The sequence below is a fragment of the Trichomonas vaginalis genome, chromosome IV, assembly GCF_026262505.1.
Source record: "Trichomonas vaginalis G3 chromosome IV, whole genome shotgun sequence".
NCBI classification, from domain to species: domain Eukaryota; phylum Parabasalia; order Trichomonadida; family Trichomonadidae; genus Trichomonas; species Trichomonas vaginalis.
The window spans coordinates 17,949,790-17,969,651 of NC_067206.1; the positions used below are offsets into that span (position 1 = coordinate 17,949,790).

A 19,862-nucleotide genomic window follows, 5' to 3' on the forward strand; every position below is an offset into this window, starting at 1 on the left:
GTATGGTTCTTTGAAGGTTGAATGATATGGATTCATTGTGATCAATGTAATATTGTTAAGGACAAGATGAATATAATGAGATTAAAAAATGTTTTCTACTAGAAGGGTATCCATTCTGAGGGTCAGAGCCTCCTTGTAGTCTTTCTGGTCCTGGAAGGGGCGTTTCTGACCGGTATGGAGGTTTTAAATAGGTATAAATTTTGTCCCCTCTCAACGACGGCTATAATTAAGTGTGAATTTTGGATTTTTGTTTCCTCATCTTTTATTAGATTTTTTAAATCTATAGAGCCTGAGAGTAAATCGTAGATCTTTTGATAGCATCATCATAAATGTTCATTAAATAGCCGAATGGCTCCTTGGTCGAAAAGATTTTAATTTTGGAATAGCAAGAATCGATAATTGATAAGGCTTTGTAACCGTCAGTGTAATTTTCGTAATGAAAAGGATTTAGATTCCTTAATTAAATTATGTAATCGTTGATTTTTTGTGAGCATAATTTAGAAAGACGTTACAGATTGATGATTCAAGAAAAGTAAGACAGCGTTTGAATTCGTTATCAGAGGCAGCTTTAAAAACTATGGAAGTAAAACTTCGGACCTTTGTAAAATAATTCGACATAATAATATGAAAAAGACAAGGTTACTATTTGTGAATTAAACCGACTGAATAGATAGCAGAAATGATCGCACTTCCTTCATCCGATAAAATTTGACAAAGCATTTCTGTGAGCATCCGGTAATAAGGTATACTATATTCAGAGTTTGCCCATCCATAAAAAGGGGAATGAATTTTTTATTTGGACTGACAGTGCCGATGAATAGAATCCCCCTTTTCCTATTGAACAAATAAATATTACGTCAACAAACCAAACGTTTGAGAAGCCTTCTGAGTTCATTAGTGTATATGACACTTCAGAGGTCATCGTAAAATATTGGATGAGGTAATCATCTTTGATTTCTTTCAAAAATTCATCATACAATAATAAAAAAAACTTTATCATTGCACTTGATATGGCTAAAAACAGTTTCAAATACAAAGAATTTCCCGAATTATTAAAAATGAATTTTTTATATCAATAATAATAGTAATATTCAATATTTATGCTATTTGTATGTTAAAAATATATAAAGATACAGAGATATCGCATAAATTAAATTGAAATATATGATATTAGGTTATTTTCAAAATAAAGATTTAAATAATTCGGCATCATATTTGCTTTCAAATTACAAATTTGTTATGATTTGTGTTCTATTTAGGTGATTTAGGTGGGCGTCCGCGTGGATTTTTGGTATGCTCTTTTATTGAAGTGACAAAAGTTTTTGGTGGGAGTCCGCGGGTTTTCGTAAGGATCTTTCCAATAGAATACAAATATTTGTTTAATTATTTGTATCAGAGATACATTTATATGACTACAAAAGTGTCAATAATTTTTATATTGGAACAATCTTTTATTACAAGCTTATAAAAGCATAATAATTATATTGCAGGGTTTTCATCTTGTAACAATTACAATCACATTGAATATTTGCTGGATTCGAATTATCAATTACCACGATATTTGTGAAATTGTTGAGAGTAACATTAAAGACATAATGGCTCTTTTCTACGCAATTTACTTTACAAAGCAATGCAAGTTTTGAAATTCCATTGAGTCTTTGATTTAAACTTTTATAATCAAAAGCACATTGAAAAAATTGGACCTTGGCTGGTGGTATCGTATTGACCATGAATATCATCATGTCAATTTTTTTGGAAAATCCAATATTATTGGTGAGGAAATCGAAAGAAATGATGACAGTGGGGTTCCGTACCGAAATGAGGTGTAATGCATGAAAATTCGGTTCAATTCATTTTTGACACTTTACATATCGGATGTATTATCTAAGAATTATATTATAAAATAATAATTTTGTGTTTTATAAGTTTATTTGTATAAATTGATTCAAAAAATGGAAAGACAAGAAGTGGATCTGCCAAATGAAAATCAGATTTATATTACGGCATATCTTGAATATTCTATTGGCAAAAAGACAGCAGACCAAGTTGCAAAAGATTTGCACATAGGTAGAAAAAAATTATTACATTCAACTTGGTTTAAATCCAAAAAAGCTCGGAAGCCAGAAACTCCTCTTAGAACAGATTTGTTACCAACCATTCACGAAATAAAAGCTAAGTACAATCTAGGTTATAAAAAAGTTTTAGAGAGTTACATACATGATGACACAGTTTCATTTCACGATATGCTTAAATTATACGAAAAAGAGAATCTTTTCAAATTTCGGCGAGATCCAGAAAAAATTGATGAACATCCAAATCAGTATGTTTCCCAATACGTAAACCAGCAATGGCATACTGATTTAAAAAGCTTCAAAGAAGAGACAAATGGTACCAAGCATACTTATCATTTAATTGCCTTTATCGATGACAGATCTCGTTTTGGTATTTATTACGAAATTCTTCCCGATAAAACAATGAAATCAACTTCAAAAGCTTTACAAAATGCTATCGACTCTATCAAAATTATTCCATACGAACTTTTGACAGATAATGGATGCGAATTTACAGGAAATGACTTCAAAAACGTTCTTCAAGTAAATGGCATTCAACACCATCGGACAGAACCTTACACACCACAATTAAATGGTAAAATAGAACGTTTTTGGCAAACAATCTTTTCGGCTCGCCCAGATTTTATCGAAATAAGAGAATTTTTACCTCACGCAATAGAAGAATACAACACAGTATGGGTTCATACAGCTCTTAAAGATCTTTTCGGTGGAAAACCTACTCCAAAATCAATTTGGGACCAGGGTCCTAAATGGACAAAGGACTTAAACCCAAATCCTGAGTTCGAAATACTGTTGCATGCTAAGTTCGGTCAACGATAGAAATTGAGTGGAAATTAATCGTCGAGGAAGTACGATTATGTAAAGTAAAAAATGTTGTGGGATTTTTAATATTATATATTATTTTATAATAAAATTTTTTGAGTCATTTTAAGAAGCACATATAATTTTTTGAATTTAAAAATTAAAGTAGTGTCAAACGAATTTATCACTTAATTTAATACTCAGATTTCTTAAAATTAATGAAAAAGGTTTTCTGAGAACTTTTGAGAATGGTTTTCAAATTCCATTATTGAAAATATATAGGTATTGTATGAAATTCAAACTCTATATTTATTAAAATTCTAAATTTTTAATAAAAATAACTTTTCAGATCAATATGATTTTGAATGGTGGAGTAATAAGTATAAAAATGCCTACGATTTCAAGGAGGGAATTGTTCCTTATGAGGTATACATTATAACTATATACCTCATAAGGAACAATTCCCTCTTGATAGCTGGGAAACTTTCTCTGAATAACTTATCATTTGGAGAAAATTTCCCAGCTATCTATTAGAAACTAAAGGCTGTGAGGCACTAATATATAACCAGTGCCTCATAGCCTTTAGTTTCTTATTAAAAACGAGAAAACTTGTTCGAAATGATAAACAATTTCGAACAAGTTTTCTCATTTTAAGGAGGGAATTGTTCCTTATGAGGTATACATCATAACTATAACCTCATAAGGAACAATTCCCTCTTGATATCCTGGATATTTTTGAATATATTTTTTTAATTAAAGTTCTCAAAAGTATTATCAAAAGTGATTTTTTAAAAATATCTCCAATTAATTAACTAATTAAAAGTATTATATTTTTAAAATTAAATAGTTTTTCAATTTTTTTGAAGGAATTGAGATACTTCCCACGACAATAAAATTGAGAGGTTTACATTATGACTGATCTTAGCATGCAACAATACAGCCTCGTAACTAAAAATTAAGTAAAAATACGAATAAACATTTTATTATAATTTAAATAATTTTTTTATTCATAAAGTAATACGATATATAGCTAAGCTATGTAAGGATATTCTGATGCTGAGAGTTTAAGAACTTTAAATTGTAATAAACAGAAATTCATCAAAAGTGACAGCTCTCAATTTTTTGACATTTGTAAATTCTAAATTGAATGAGAAAAATGAAGTAATACTAAGCATAATACAATATTCTAGATTTAATTATAATTAGGAAAAGTTAGTTTTGAGAGTACTTTTCATAGGCATATAGAATGAAATCTTCTGAAAAATAATATCAAATAAACTCATATTATTTTCTAATATATAACTATTTTATATAAAAATCAAATTCAATGATCTTAAAAGCGAAGGATAAACCTCAAAATTTACGAATATAATGAGTGGGAATATAATGCTTATCTATCATAAAACCATATGAAATATTAATTTTTGCTTTACGCCTAATTTTTGACGACAATTAGCAAAAAATGTTAAATGTTAACACTCAGTCCATTTGAATATGAAAATAAAATTGACTTTGATTAAATGTTTTTATTTATCATGCAATTCTTCTTGCGACCAAAGATTTGAATAAAAGTTCAAAAAATAAGATAGCTTAAAAAATAATATACGGTAGTGTTTACTAATAGATGAATAGTATATAAATTCTATTAAAATGGATTTGATCCAAAAATATATAAAATTTGATCATAAATAAATCGTTTTAAATTACTTCTTCATTTAAATTATAACAATTATTTTTGGTTTTATATTTTTTGGATCAAATCCATTTTAATAGAATTTATATACTATTCATCTATTAGTAAACACTACCGTATATTATTTTTTAAGCTATCTTATTTTTTGAACTTTTATTCAAATCTTTGGTCGCAAGAAGAATTGCATGATAAATAAAAACATTTAATCAAAGTCAATTTTATTTTTCATATTCAAATGGACTGAGTGTTAACATTTAACATTTTTTGCTAATTGTCGTCAAAAATTAGGCGTAAAGCAAAAATTAATATTTCATATGGTTTTATGATAGATAAGCATTATATTCCCACTCATTATATTCGTAAATTTTGAGGTTTATCCTTCGCTTTTAAGATCATTGAATTTGATTTTTATATAAAATAGTTATATATTAGAAAATAATATGAGTTTATTTGATATTATTTTTCAGAAGATTTTGTGTTCTTCTTCAAAATTTTATTTTTTTATTAAAAAGAATCTTTACAAAATATACATTTACTTTAATTAATATTTAAAAACGTGCTCTATCAAAAGTTCCAAAAATTCAATATTTTAGCTTTTCTGAGGTGTCACTTTTGATGAATTTCTGTTTACAACAAAATTACGTATAGAAAAAAATTCATTTAATATTTTGTAACATTTTTTAAATTGATAGATAGTTAGATTTTGTAGGGGAAGGTAAGATTCTTTGTGATAATAATGGTCGTTGAAATTAAAATGAATGTAAGATTTGTGGAGAAATTGTATAAATTTGCATAGTGTTAGATTCACAATAGGAGCATATGAGCCAGTGATTGTGTCTAATGTTTTTAAGGTACTAATTGGAAGTAGAAAAGAAAAAAAAATGTTGCAATAACATCATATTGCAAAAAAGTTTTTAAAATATGATGTATGAATAAGAGTATGATTGGTATAGATTTGGGTTGTATAAATATGATTGAACAATTATTAATGGAAAGTTCAAAAACTTGGGTGCAATGGGAACAGAACAAATTTGCCACACGACACTTTTTTTAAAAAATTAATGGAACAGAGCGATACTCTGCTGCAGGAGCCCCAAGGCTCCCAATCATTACGAAAGGGAGCCTCAGGGCTCCTGAGAATCCATCAGCAGAGGCCAAATGAAAAGGCCTCTGCTGATCAAAGATTCGGCGAAGCCATTCTTCGTCTCAGGAGCCCCAAGGCTCCCAATCATTACGAAAGGGAGCCTCAGGGCTCCTGAGAAACCTCTTTGAGAAGGTTTTCTTTAAGAAAACCTTCTCAAAGATGATTGTCAGCATTCACTCAAAATCTACCAAGAGTTTCAAAGTTTCAAATCTATCTGAAATGAAGCTTTGAATCTCTTGTATATCTAATTGTAGAGGTACCTTTTCAAAATGTCTTCTATTGATTAAATTTAATCAGTAAAAGTCATTTTGAAAAGGTACATCTCTATAATTGCTATTGAGCATTCACTCTTGGAACCTTGGAGCTCTTGTGTAGTGCATGAAAACTCCAAGATTCTAGCATAAAACATATATCATAGACATAATTTCTTCAAATATAATTTAAGGTTATTTTTAAAAATTAGAAAAGCGTAATTTAAGGTTATTGAAAAGTGACACCTGGCAAATTTGTCCCGCACTCGGGTGCAATCAGTTCTGATTGCACCCAAGTTTTTGAACTTTGTATAAGGAATTGTTGGCTATGATGTACTGATTCATGATCAGTACATCATAGCCAACAATTCCTTCCCAAACAACCCGAAATTTGTCTGATTCCACACTAATTTTATTAATTTATCTAAACTTTTATCCTCGTCTACAATTTAATCATCAATAATTATCTCTTGTTCTATTTCACTATTATATATATATATATTTATATGATTTGATTTAAAAAAAATAAATAAATAAATTAATAGGGAAAACCGCAACCACTTTTTTTAATCACGATTTAAATATATAAATCGCGACTTTTTTAAAATCGCGTTTTTTAATGAATTGCGATTTTATTATGGTCACGATTTTTCAAAAAAATCGCGATTTTTATGGAAAATTGTGATCAAAATTGAACGCGATTTTCTTTATCAATCGCGAACATAGAACAAATCGGAACCATGATTTTGGACCTCATTAAGCGAAAAGGTCGCAATTAAATTCTATACCATACCGAAAAGGGTCGCTAGAAAAAGTGACTTTTGGCGCCAAAAAAAGGGTCGCTAGAAATGCTTCAGAGAAGGAATTGAAGGGTGAGAGGCATATAGGCATACCATATACCTCTCACCCTTCAATTCCTACCAGAAAGTTCGAAAACTTGGTCGCAATCAGATGCAATTGCGACCAAGTTTTCGAACTTTCTCGAGGGAATAGGAGCCTAAAAAGCACTGATTATGTATCAGTGCCTGGTAGGCTCCTATTCACTTTCTAAATGGGAGAAACTTTGCTTTCATAAGATAACATACGAACAAAGTTTCTCCCATTTAGAGTTTGAATTGAAGGGTGCGAGGTATATAGGCATACTATATACCTCTCACCCTTCAATTCCTATGAAAACAGTTCTAAAATAAAAATAATAAACAAACTTAAATTAACTATAATATTTTTTATATTTTAATTTCATATATTTAATAAAATTCCTTATATATTATAATTATTATATTAAAAACCCTTTCGAATTTTGGCGCGAAAAATAAGAGTCAGTGTCACTTTTTCTAGTGACCCTTTTCGGTACGTAACAGGTCGCAATTAAATTCAATAACAATGATCAATAATAAGCATTTTAAAATATTATAAATCATTACACTTATTTATCTTATTACATTTTTTTCGAAGATATCTAAAGCTTGCAATATGAAATATAGTTTTTCTGCATTTTAGCTTATTAAAAAATGATGAGAATGATTTAACTGTTTATAATTATTAAAATGATGTGTGATATTTTCATTGAAATTAATAAGGTAAAAAGTGACATTTTAAAAAAAATTAAAAAACTAAAATCCTCTTGGATATATGCTGTTAGGTATTTGCCAATATTTTAATCATATATAAGAGGTATCTGAGCATATGATTTTTTTTAAAAATTACTTTGTTTTGTTATATATAAATATGGAACTAACTAATAACAATCAATAATCAACAATTAACAATTAAATGAATGTTATTATATTTATGGAAAGTGAATAATGTAACTAATCAATAACAATCAATAATCAACAATTAAATGAATGTTATCATATTAATGGAAAGTGAATAATGTAACTAATTAATAACAATCAACAATTAACAATCAACAATCAACAATTAACAATCAACAATTAACAATCAACAATCAACAATTAAATGAATGTTATCATATTTATGGAAAGGGAATTATGTAACAAGCTAATATTTATGATATAACGGTTATAAAAGTGACACACCAAGAGTGGCAATTCTAAATCAAATTTAATTTTATATATTTTAATATATGAATAAAATAATTTTTATTAATAAGAATTTTCACTGTCATCTTCAGAAACTGATTCTTGATAGTTATATGCCTCGCTATTTTCATCCATGCTATCAAGATCTAAAAGATCCCATCTTTCAGCACCTCTACGTAATGGACGTCGGCACAAAAGTTTATTTGTAAGGCCTGCACACATTGCAAAGGTGTGATGATAAAATGTTAGATCACCCTTGATTTTCAATGGCCATTTACCACCAATCACTCTCCAGTATTGTTTGAGTCGAGAAAAATAATTCTCGACAATGATTCGATTACTGGAGAGTTTTCGGTTGTATTCCTTCTGATCATCTGTTAATTCTGTATTCTTTTGACGTTTAAAAGGAATTTTTGCCCATGGTATTATATCATTAATACCTTGATATCCTGAATCTGCTAATAAGCATGGCTCTGTCTCAATTTCTGCATTCATTCTTTCTTTTTCTGCTTTTAAGATAGAAATGAGATTTTTTGTTTTTTTAAATAATCTAAAATCATGTCTTTTTCCACGGATTGGTTTCGAAAAGTGAAGTAATCTTCCTTTGGGACTGACAAAACATTGAACTTTGACACAACACATTTTATGTTTTCCAGAGTAATATAAATTTTGATCTTTTGCTCTTCCAATTTCTTGTACTGTAGCGTCCAAAGCTCCAAGCATACCGGGATATTCGGTAGATTTTTCACTTTCGTCCCACCGAATATAGGGTCTCCATTTGACAAAGTCCTCACCAATTTTTAAACCAATTTTATTTATGATATCCATTACAATAGCTCTTGTATGTGTTTTTTTGATTCCAAATTGTGCTCCTAATTCTTTAAATGAACCAGAATGTTTCAACCAAGTTAATGTTATTAGCAATCTCGATTCCAATGATACTCTAGTGTGTTTATAATGATTGTGTTCAAGAGTATTAAAATAAAGATGTAATAAATCTCTAAAATCTTTGCATGTCAAATTTGTCAATTTTGTGAGACAATTATTTTGTTGCTCCCTTAAAATTTCTTCGATCCTAATTTTTAGTGGTTCTTTGATCTTTGGCTCTGGTACATCATTTACAGGAACATCAACAAATGATTCCATATATTCTGCTTCTCTTTGGGTAAAAAATGAAATTGGATCTGTTGGATCGATTTAATTTTCTGAAATTTCAGATGAAGTCGCAATTTGAATGGGATTAACCACTGTCACGTTTTCTTGTGCTGGAGGAGGAATTTGCTCTGTTGCAGCAGGTTCCCTTTCTGATCTTGAACGGGGAACAGTTGCTGTAGAAGTTTGTGTTGGAGCAGGGTTTTGTAAAGATGCTTGAGAACTTCTTGGTGTTTGCGAGTTTCGAGTTCCTGATGCTTGCGAACTTCGAGTACTGGATGTTGTTCTTTGCCGATTGGACAGTAATGAAGTGATAATTGTTGATTTCAAAAATTTTATTTATTTTATAAAATTGATACTATATTCAATTTTTAAAAGCACAAAGATGTTCGGCCATTTATGAAGCATTGAATAGAATTTCGACAAGAAAAAAATTATTATAATTCTTGTATTGATAATAAGATTTTGCAAACAATTAAAATTATATGGAGTATGATACAGATTATCTTCCAAATACAGCAAAAATATATAAAATCGATTTATTAATAAATCCAAGGCGTCTTCAGGCTTAAAAAGATTTTTTCGCCTGTAATGTTTATTATTATCTAATAACTTATCTTATTTTCGCACATATAATATTAGTAGATTAGTGCAAATAGTATTTGATGGATACTAGTTGAAAATACCATTTTTAAAAAAAATAAAAAAATACTTATTCCTAAAATTATTTTTTATTACTAGGATATCATACAGTGTTTCATTATTTATAATCAAATTAAGTAAATTTGCAACTGACTTTTTAGTGGAGATTGGGACAAAGTTGCAATTCGGCACTTTTTGTAAAAAAATGGGGTCATACTCATAATGAATAGAGACTTATAGCCAAGTCTTGATATCATGCAGGGAGAATATACATTGATAAGCAATTATATTTTATAGTAGTAGTATTCAGAAATTCTTACAATTTACAATACAATTTTCAAAAATGGATAAAGACTTATAGCCAAGTCTTGATATCATGCAGGGAGACTCTCTACAAATACAAAAATTGATTATCATAAGGAAATACAAATTTATCAATTTTCATGTGAAAATTACATAAATTTGTTCTCCAATAAATAGCAATAATACTTTGAATGTTATATTAAGTAATATAGCTTCAGGTAAATAAGCTTACACTTCAAAAATATACTGTTTATTCATTAATTTTAAAAAAAGTCCAAATTATCTAATCTTGCTTACTCTTCCTTTAAACTTCTTTGTGCCAAATTTAATATTGCCTTCAAAGATGGAATAAGGACATTAGGTTCAATCCTTCGGCTTTCGACAATTTCCAAAATGTGTTGAATTAATTTCAAACATTCATCGTGTTTTGAAGCTCTTTGCTCAACAATCTGATTATCTGCCCTTGTAAGAATTCTTACTGCTCTTTTTTCATTCAAAACATTAGCGACTTGAACCTTAATAATCGCATTTGGAATCACAACAGTGATGAGAGTTATGACGATGTCATCAATGCGCTCATTTTTCTTACCCAAGAAAAATGTTTGCTTTAATTGATGAAAGTGTGATTCCGCAATGTTATTCGTGGAATCACCTTCTCCACGATATAACATCATCCAATGTTCTTTGGTTCTTCTCCATTGTTTATCGAAATACTTCAAAGCGCGCGGTTCTTCTTCTTCTAACATTGTTGTCAAGAACTCATATGTTTCATCAGACTCTTCAGCCAGCTTTTCTGCATTCGTTGCATCTGCACGTAATGTCAAAAAGTCCATTGCTAAATAGAAGTTCTCAAAATTCTGTGGATTGTTAAAATAGCTTCCAACTTTTGCACATGCGCGTAAAACATGCACAGCGCACCAACTGAGCTGCGCAAGAGGAAATCTGTCCTCAATTGCGCGAGCAATGTTTAGCGCACAGTCAGCGCTCCAATGCTGTGGATCCAGGTGCGCAAACTCACAGAATTTCACCAAACATTCTTGAATTTTTTCAGATGTCTGAGGGTTCACTAAAAAATAGCAAAAGGGGAAAATTGTGTTTTGACTTGTTTTCATTGTTACTGCAAACAATTGGATCTTTCCTTTAATTAAAGAATGAGTGGAATCGACGTGGAGAGGGTTATCAATGCTATGCACCAATTCTTTTGAAGCAAAAGGTGCATATATGATTGTAAACTCGGAAAAATCTCCATTGTAATCAAATTGAACGAGATCATCTGGGCACTCTTCCTGTAAATTATTCAAAAATGCTTCCAAAGAAGTGTAAGGATCGTTTGATAATCTTTGTGCAATAATCTCATCAAGGCGATAAAATTTGTGCTTTAAAGCATCAGTAGACTGCGCGAAAAGTTTCATCGTGTTGTAAGACGAGTTACGGAAAGTGAGGTGAACCGAAAAAGTGACACTTATTTGGTCGGATAAATTCCCTATATATTTACTTGTCAAAAAAAATCAGACTTTTTTTGCTTTAAAAAATTTATAAGTTAATTATTGAGAACGAAGGTGAAAGGAAATGGATATCTCTTACCTTTCATTCCCTCGAGAAAGTTCAAAAACTTGGGTGCAATCAGTTCTGATTGCACCCAAGTTTTTGAACTTTGTATAAGGAATTGTTGGCTATGATGTACTGATTCATGATCAGTACATCATAGCCAACAATTCCTTCGCAAACAGCGGGAAACTTTGTCTGAATAGTTTAACATTCAGACAAAGTTTCCCGCTGTCAGAGAGGGAATGGAAGGGTAAGAGGTATATATTCATAATGTATACTCTTACCCTTCCATTCCCTCGAGAAAGTTCAAAAACTTGGGTGCAATCAGAACTGATTGCACCCAAGTTTTTGAACTTTGTATAAGGAATTGTTGGCTATGATGTACTGATTCATGATCAGTACATCATAGCCAACAATTCCTTCGCAAACAGCGGGAAACTTTGTCTGAATAGTTTAACATTCAGACAAAGTTTCCGCTGTCAGAGAGGGAATGGAAGGGTAAGAGGTATATATTCATAATGTATACCTCTTACCTTTCATTCCCTCGAGAAAGTTCAAAAACTTGGGTGCAATCAGTTCTGATTGCACCAAGTTTTTGAACTTTGTATAAGGAATTGTTGGCTATGATGTACTGATCATGAATCAGTACATCATAGCCAACAATTCCTTCGCAAACAGCGGGAAACTTTGTCTGAATAGTTTAACATTCAGACAAAGTTTCCCGCTGTCAGAGAGGGAATGGAAGGGTAAGAGGTATATATTCATAATGTATACCTCTTACCCTTCCATTCCCTCGAGAAAGTTCAAAAACTTGGGTGCAATCAGAACTGATTGCACCCAAGTTTTTGAACTTTGTATAAGGAATTGTTGGCTATGATGTACTGATTCATGATCAGTACATCATAGCCAACAATTCCTTCGCAAACAGCGGGAAACTTTGTCTGAATAGTTTAACATTCAGACAAAGTTTCCCGCTGTCAGAGAGGAATGGAAGGGTAAGAGGTATATATTCATAATGTATACCTCTTACCTTTCATTCCCTCGAGAAAGTTCAAAAACTTGGGTGCAATCAGAACTGATTGCACCCAAGTTTTTGAACTTTGTATAAGGAATTGTTGGCTATGATGTACTGATCATGAATCAGTACATCATAGCCAACAATTCCTTCGCAAACAGCGGGAAACTTTGTCTGAATAGTTTTACATTCAGACAAAGATGATTTTTTTAAATAAGATATATATATATCAGATGATATAAGATGATTTTTTTAAATAAAAAATAAAATTTAATTTTTTAATTGTTAAAATAAGAATAGTAAGCTTGACAAGTAATTTAAGTTTTTGCTTTGTAAAGTTATTTGGTTGGCAAATGCATTGTGTCACTTTTTGTTTGAGTTCACTTTCCGTAATTTGTCTTATGATAATCGTTTCTTTGTTATTCGTATCAATTCCGAACTTATCAAAAAATGCTTTTTGAGCAAGAAATTGCTTTCCACCGTTTTTAATATAAAGTTCGATCCATTTTTGATAAAATTTACTCGCGTAATGTGAACCCATTTCAACTCCTATATGATGGCAATGTTCTTCATTAACTTTGCTTATAGTAAACACTCCATTTTGTTCTTCAACCCTAAATTTTGCCTTGCATAGGGGATACGAACATGAATAAGTGACATATTGCTTTGGAGATCCCGTTCTTCTTCTGTATGGGACACCGCCCTTGACTTCCTGTTTAATACCAAAAGCAATAAGCTCCTCTAAGTCCACTGAAATCATAAAAATGAAGTGATTTTGAAAAGAGTTAACAAAATTCAAATCACATCAAAAACAAAAACACATAAAAATATTTTATTATACTCATTCGAAATTAAAAATAATAAAATTTATATATATTAATTTCATTAAATCAAGGTTAAAAATCTCACCGGAAAAATAACCTCAGTGTGATAAATTTATCACCGGAAAAATATACAATAAGGTTAATACCGAAAATATCGAAAAATTAACATTTAAGGTTAATTTAAGAGTATGCACTTTTGTCACCTACTCCTTTTTAGTGTATTTTTTTGAATGCTTTCAGAATTATATTTGCTACTAACCAGAATTGTTGTTAACTTTATTATACGATTTTAAAGTTTTAATGATATACTTTTCTGATAATTACAAAACGATATGAACTTTTTCTGATAATACGATTAATTTTTTTTAAAAAAATAGTTTTGGGATTCGGTTGTATTACTTCTCAATAACAAAGCAATTCACAAAGATTTTTTGAATCTAGAATGGCTGTTTATCCATTGTAGACTGCTCACAATATAGTTTTTCTGCATACTTGCCGAAATCAGAGATCTAACATCAAACAATCTCGATAACAAATACCTCAATCCCACTTTACTGGTCAAAATTCTTGAAGTCTTACTTTACTTCACTAATTAATCATAATTTACCTTTAACTAAAAAATATTACATAAATCTAACAAAAAAACCTTTAGCAATAAAAATACATTTGCTCAAGCCTATCGGCAACTCAAATCTAAAAAACTTTTTATAACATTCTTATTACAATTTTTATTTTATTTTTATATTTATATTTTTTTAGTTCACTTTTTAAATAATGATCTTTAGATTGAACCAATAAAGCGATTTTCCATATAAATCGCGATTTTTCAAAAAAATCGCGACCACAATAAAATCGCAATTGATTAAAAAACGCGATTTTTCAAAAAAATTGCGATTTATATATTTAAATCGTGATTAAAAAAGTGGTTGCGGTTTTCCCTAATAAATCATTTACTCAAATATATCAAAAGTTTTATTTTTATATATAAAGAAAACTACTTTTAAAAAAATACCCTATATTTCGAATGGATGTGCAGCTACACCAGCTGGAGCAACAATGGAAAGATTCCAGGAGAAAGAACCGCGTTTGTTTTCATCTTCTTTCCAATTGTAAGTTAAAGGATAAGGACGAAAGTCGTTGAGTGTTTCATATAGCTGTTCTCTTAAGTTTGGTTCACAGCAAATAATGAACTCGTCAATTGCTTGAAGAGATATCATAGTTGAAACATAAGGCAAATTCGACAAGAAAAAGTCAACCATTACTGTCGGGTTTTGAACTTTGTTTTCTAATGTTTCGACTGGTTTTATTATACTTTTGAAATATCTATCATAGTCATTGTTGTCTGTTAAGGACAAATTGTTTGGATAAGCTGCAATGAGTCTTCTATATCTTGCTTCTGTTGTTGAGAATGAGAAGACACCTTCTGGTTCTGTAGGAGTGTAAGTTTTTAGTTGAACTTTGCGTGTGTTTGGTGTCTGATTTGAGTCTGATTGGACTGAAACAACTTGAGCTTCTGTAGTTTGTTGTGTTATTGTTTGTTCTGAAGGTGCTCTGATGTTTGTTCGACTTCTGCAGTTTCTTTTGGTTGAATTTGAGCTTCAATTTGTGTCTGATTGGAGTCTGATTGGACTGAAACCTGTGTAACCTCTTTGGACATACTAGTAAAGTATGAGGATATAAGTGTTTGACCTTTAAAGAGCTTTTGTAAAGAATTGTCAGTCATGCTACTACTATGGTCTTGCATTAGACAAAAATGAACTGACCAGAAGTTTGTGGAAAATGAATATTGAATAAAAACCGTTTTCGTCAACGGAGACCCCTCTATTTTTTTATTTTATTTAATAGTTACCGTTGGAAAACCGTTCCATCTCAAATATTGAATGAACTATAAACGTTTTTTTGTTTTCTATATATACTTTTTTGTCCAACGGGAAAACTTTTTACACAACGGTTTTTGAGAGTCGTCGCCGTTGACTTTTTGGTAGAGCACTCAAAATAGTATAACTTTGTCTGGACAAGTAAGGGTCTATCCTCGCTACAGGAAAAGTTACAGGCGTTCCAAGGAAGTATACTTTGAGAAGCCTTTTCCCCCTTATAGAATGAGATAAGACGGTTATTTTACAAAACTGACAACACTTTGACCGAATAGTTTTTTGTGCTGAACAAAAAGTGTCATATAAACATCTGTCAAAAACCGTTTTTTACTTCACTTAAAATGCCACGTAAGCTACGTAAGAATATACGTAAGAGGAAGAGAGCATTGAAACATCCAATAGTAAAACTGACACCACAACAACAGTTGCAACAACAAATGATGAATGACCCCACTATGTTGCAACAAATGTCAAGCAACCCTATGCTTTTAAACCGAGTTATTGGTGCACAGAGTGGAGGTTTAAGAGCGGCACTTTTAGCGAAAATGGCAGGCTATGGTGGAGCTGCAGACGGAACAGCTTATAACCCTCAAAGTCAAATGAATTTGAGTTCACTCAAAAATCAAATAACAGATGTCAAAAAAGTCAACCATAGACATACAGAAACAAATAAGTGAAAACGAAAAGAAACTAGAATATGACAGACACACAAAGAAACTCAATGAGTTAAACGTAGAGAAAAAAGAAGAAAGAAGAACAACTGAAAGAACTAAGTACAGAGGGATATGCGAAAAAAGTGTCAGAAAAAGCAGCAGAAGTAGCAAAAATGGAACAAGATGTTATAAATTTGAAAAACCATACTACTCAATATAAAGTACTGAAAGATGAAGAGATAAAACAAAAAGCCCTGAAGACATATATGGATAGCGATGAGTATAAAAAAGAAGTTGAAGCAAATGTAAAGGCGGAAAAAACTTTTACAGTTGCAAAACCAAACCGTACAGTATGAAAACTTAGCACAAGAAAGTAAAAATAACGACGCAGCCATGCAAAAGGCAATGAAAAGCGCAGAATATATAAAAGCTAATAATGACTGGTTAGATGCCCAAGCCAACGCTAAAGCAGCCCAACTTATAGGGTCAATAAGGACAAAAATACAAGCGGATGAAGACAGTTCAAATGAAGCTTTAATGAATGCTGACTTTAAGAATGCCTTCGAAGCTCTTCATAGTAAGGTGAAACTAGTGAACGACTTCTCATCTGGAAAGAAACTGAAGTCTGAAGGTTTCGACAAAGAGTTAAGAGAAGTAGCACAAAATATGACGAAAATAACAGATGCAGCAACGAGACAGGCAGTTCAAAGTGCCTATGACGCCGTTAGAGCAACTGTTGTGGAAAGTCAAGAAAAAGAGTTACAACAGACCAAAACAGACCTAGTAAATGCTTTCTTAAAAACGAAAAGTCAGGTAGGACATTATGCTGCAGATGGAACATATGTGCCAGCTGGTGGAACTTATATACCAGTTGGTGGAACTTATATACTAGCTAGTGGAACTTATATACCACCAAACCCTCCAAGAGAAGCACCTGCACCAGGACTACCTAAAACATTTACATCGTCACATGGACACAGACACAGGCATGCACCAAAACCAACACAACAACAACCACAACCAGCACAACAACAACAACCAACAATTCAAAATCCAGCACCACAACCAACAGTTCAAAACACTGCACCACAACCAACAGTTCAAAACACTGCACAGCAACAACCACAAACAGAGCAAGGACATAAAAGAAGTAGAGAACAAGGAAACCAAGAATTCTTAAAAATGCTTAAGGAAAATTATGGTTACCCAGATACTCTTGACTTTAGTGACAGATATAAAGAAGCTATTAGAAAGTTCAAGGAAGGAAATACTGACCCGAACCTATTTAGCTTTATGGTTCAGCACCAAATGGGATATAATTTCAAACCTGGAAAATACAAGCTCGCTAAGGGATATGATTTAATAGCATATCATCCAAATGACATGAATGAATTTACTCCGAGATATTTTATGTCAGAGATAAATGATAATTCAACTATCTTCATGAAACGCGTAAAAAATAGAGACGGAACGAAAGAAGAAAGGGTTATGAATGCGGATGACTTAAATAGGGAACTTGTTAAAAACGGTCTCGGAATATATGAAATGCCAGCAGATGAGGTACAAGAAACTCCACAGGAAGAAGTTCAGATACAACCAGACATGGAAGAAATAGTTCAGCAACAACAGCTAGAAGAGCCTGAAGGAAACGAACAAGTCCCTCCTTTGGAAACTAACTTCACAGAACTAGATGAAGATTTGGAACAGCCGAAAAATCTTGACCCTCAACAAGAGTATGCGGAGAATATGGAATCTTTCCAAGAGTCTAAGAAAAATTCGGCTGACAGAGTAGAAGAATATCGAAAAATGTTTGCCGACATACAAAAGACTCCAACACCAGATGAAAATATTCAGCATAGAATGGAAGTACTGAAAGATAATGTACGCAAATACAATAACCCTTTTTACTTACGACCATATAACGTTCAATCTTTGGCTGAACTCGGTGAAAATAAAAGGTTAAATTTCAACAAAACATATAGAAATGAAACATTGTTTAAAGTTCATTCAGAACCTAACCAATATGGAAACAAACCTACTTTTGTTTCTGCAGACTATGGAACTACAATGAGATGGGGTCATAAAGCTAATCCGGATAGGTGGTTCATAAACTTACAACCTCAATTCCAAGAAGTTGTAGACGCAATGGAAGTGAATGGTGAACCAGATATAGCTGGTATTTTCAGCGCGGCTTTAATGCCATTGAAAGATATGAAACATGCAGATATTTTGAACCAGTATGAAATGAACATGGCTGATGGAAATATAACACCTGACGTTCTAGAACATTTATCTCAAAGAACTACACAGAACCATAAAGATGGTATATTTGGTGAAGAGTTTAGAAAGAAAGTTAGGGAGAGAGAAGGAAGAGAACCTATTGTACATGACCTTGCAAACGAAAGTTTGCAAAATGTCATAAAAACTTACTTTGCAGACAATGAACTGAGAAGGGATGAAATTTAAGAAAACTCAAATGGACAGTACCAAATGAAATGTTAGTATTGAAAAACATGTTCCTTGACAAAATAAAACCAACTACAGAAATAAATGACGCAAGACTGAAACAGTGGGTAAAAGCTTTCCCATTCACAAAAGATATTATTGGTAACTGGAAAGAAAACCAGAATGGCTACAAAAACATATATTTGGAAACGAGCTTATTCCATATGGACAAGCTCTGTTTGAAGAGCTTGAACCGGAAACTCAGGAAAGAGTCATGCAAACAATACGCGAAGACTCAAATACAAACTATGACAAAATCTTTCTAGGATATAGGTTACCTGAGATGGGCGACCAGAGCCAAAGGCAAAAAGGACATGGGAAATTTACAACATACTAGGTGAACATGAGGCAAAGATGCAACAACTTGAAGCAGAGGGCAAGTTACAAAAGCGACACCAAAGAAGAAGAGTAGAACAAAGTGAAAGTAGTGAAGAAGTAACTTCATCTAGTGAAAGTAGTGGCAATGAAGGAAAAAGAAGAGTTAAAAACTCAGTCAGGAAGAAAGTAAAGCTTGGTACGAGTGGGTTCTATTATGATATATAAATCCAACTATTCTATATTTTTACCCATATGAAATGTACGCCGCTCAGAATATAACGCCAACAGTTTTGGATGCCATGAACGGAAATGTTTCCGAATGGTATAACGAATGCGACAATGCCATTAGAAGGTCAGAAATAGTTCCTGGAACTTACGAATATACAACTGCTGTTTCTTATGGAAACGTAGGTGAGTTTGGTGAAGGTTCTTCACAACAGTAGATATTGCTTGCGACAGGTTTCATATTATTTCTATTGACAACTCATTCTTATACGTGGAACAAGACATTGAAATAAAACCTTCTGCCAAGTTGTCTGACAAGAAAGGTTGCAATGGAATTTTCTATGTCGGATACCAATATGCTCCAGAAGTTTTCATGGGATATAAGATATATTCTAACTCTGACTTAGTTTCAAACAGTAACATGGGCAAACTATGAATGGTTCGCTTTGAGAAACTCAGTACAACCAAAGCTAGAGAACAAACAGACCAGTATGCAACTATTGAGAAAATAAGAAGACTTGACCTAACGTTCCAGGAGTTTATGTTAACCTTTTCTGGTTCAGATGGAACTGCTGCCACTAAAGTAAAACTGAAACTTAGAGTTCCTTTGTCATCTTTCCTCATCTTCAGGTTTTTAAGATACTTGCCAAACTGGGAGGAAAAATTTCTATTGAACTTACTCCAAGCAAAAAATAACTTAGTCATTGCACCAACACAAGACCCATTCACTCTTACAGACGTAACGGAACAAATAAAACGTCATTCGCCGACTTTTGCAAAGACAAAGTTGACTTAGA

At 31.8% G+C, this 19,862-nt stretch overlaps 4 protein-coding genes and 2 pseudogenes across 6 annotated transcripts, besides 18 other annotated features; 3 read left to right on the forward strand and 3 right to left on the reverse strand.

The window, feature by feature from the left end:
• The first annotated feature begins 1,891 nt into the window (after positions 1 to 1,891).
• Positions 1,892 to 1,936: a mobile genetic element.
• Positions 1,892 to 1,936: a terminal%2Cinverted (terminal inverted repeat of LTR141 transposon ID:TVAGG3_0117840).
• Positions 1,937 to 1,952: 16 nt separating this feature from the next.
• Positions 1,953 to 2,862: a mobile genetic element.
• A 960-nt stretch (positions 2,863 to 3,822) lies between these two features.
• Positions 3,823 to 3,867: a mobile genetic element.
• Positions 3,823 to 3,867: a terminal%2Cinverted (terminal inverted repeat of LTR141 transposon ID:TVAGG3_0117860).
• An 87-nt stretch (positions 3,868 to 3,954) lies between these two features.
• Positions 3,955 to 3,991: a mobile genetic element.
• Positions 3,955 to 3,991: a terminal%2Cinverted (terminal inverted repeat of Banshee-A3 transposon ID:TVAGG3_0117870).
• A 1,172-nt stretch (positions 3,992 to 5,163) lies between these two features.
• Positions 5,164 to 5,201: a mobile genetic element.
• Positions 5,164 to 5,201: a terminal%2Cinverted (terminal inverted repeat of Banshee-A3 transposon ID:TVAGG3_0117880).
• Positions 5,202 to 5,582: 381 nt separating this feature from the next.
• Positions 5,583 to 5,616: a mobile genetic element.
• Positions 5,583 to 5,616: a terminal%2Cinverted (terminal inverted repeat of MuDR-4N1_TV transposon ID:TVAGG3_0117890).
• Positions 5,617 to 5,627: 11 nt separating this feature from the next.
• On the forward strand, positions 5,628 to 6,126 carry TVAGG3_0117900 (uncharacterized protein; the record flags this gene model as incomplete). Its single annotated transcript, XM_001299599.2, has 1 exon — positions 5,628 to 5,825. One exon carries the CDS (start codon positions 5,628 to 5,630, stop codon positions 5,823 to 5,825), a length of 198 nt encoding a protein of 65 aa, XP_001299600.1.
• A 74-nt stretch (positions 6,127 to 6,200) lies between these two features.
• Positions 6,201 to 6,229: a mobile genetic element.
• Positions 6,201 to 6,229: a terminal%2Cinverted (terminal inverted repeat of MuDR-4N1_TV transposon ID:TVAGG3_0117910).
• Positions 6,230 to 6,814: 585 nt separating this feature from the next.
• Positions 6,815 to 7,148: a mobile genetic element.
• A 921-nt stretch (positions 7,149 to 8,069) lies between these two features.
• TVAGG3_0117930 (DDE endonuclease family) lies at positions 8,070 to 8,729 on the reverse strand (the record flags this gene model as incomplete). The annotated part of the gene is made up of 1 exon (XM_001309042.2): positions 8,070 to 8,729. The coding sequence occupies one exon, from the start codon at positions 8,727 to 8,729 to the stop codon at positions 8,070 to 8,072; it is 660 nt and encodes a 219-aa protein (XP_001309043.2).
• Positions 8,730 to 9,963: 1,234 nt separating this feature from the next.
• Positions 9,964 to 11,518: a mobile genetic element.
• Positions 10,397 to 10,777, reverse strand: TVAGG3_0117950 (MULE transposase domain-containing protein; the record flags this gene model as incomplete). Its single annotated transcript, XM_001299598.1, has 1 exon — positions 10,397 to 10,777. One exon carries the CDS (start codon positions 10,775 to 10,777, stop codon positions 10,397 to 10,399), a length of 381 nt encoding a protein of 126 aa, XP_001299599.1.
• Positions 11,519 to 11,671: 153 nt separating the features above from the next.
• Positions 11,672 to 12,866: a mobile genetic element.
• A 207-nt stretch (positions 12,867 to 13,073) lies between these two features.
• Positions 13,074 to 13,699: a mobile genetic element.
• Positions 13,700 to 14,503: 804 nt separating this feature from the next.
• On the reverse strand, positions 14,504 to 15,086 carry TVAGG3_0117980 (uncharacterized protein; the record flags this gene model as incomplete). The annotated part of the gene is made up of 1 exon (XM_051223419.1): positions 14,874 to 15,086. A coding segment is annotated over one exon (213 nt), but the record flags the coding sequence as incomplete, so codon positions are not given.
• A 619-nt stretch (positions 15,087 to 15,705) lies between these two features.
• On the forward strand, positions 15,706 to 16,181 carry TVAGG3_0117990 (annotated as a pseudogene). Its single transcript has one exon. A coding segment is annotated over exon 1 (476 nt).
• Positions 16,182 to 16,190: 9 nt separating this feature from the next.
• Positions 16,191 to 17,805, forward strand: TVAGG3_0118000 (annotated as a pseudogene). Its single transcript has one exon. A coding segment is annotated over exon 1 (1,615 nt).
• Positions 17,806 to 18,027: 222 nt separating this feature from the next.
• Positions 18,028 to 19,862: part of a mobile genetic element that runs on past the window's edge.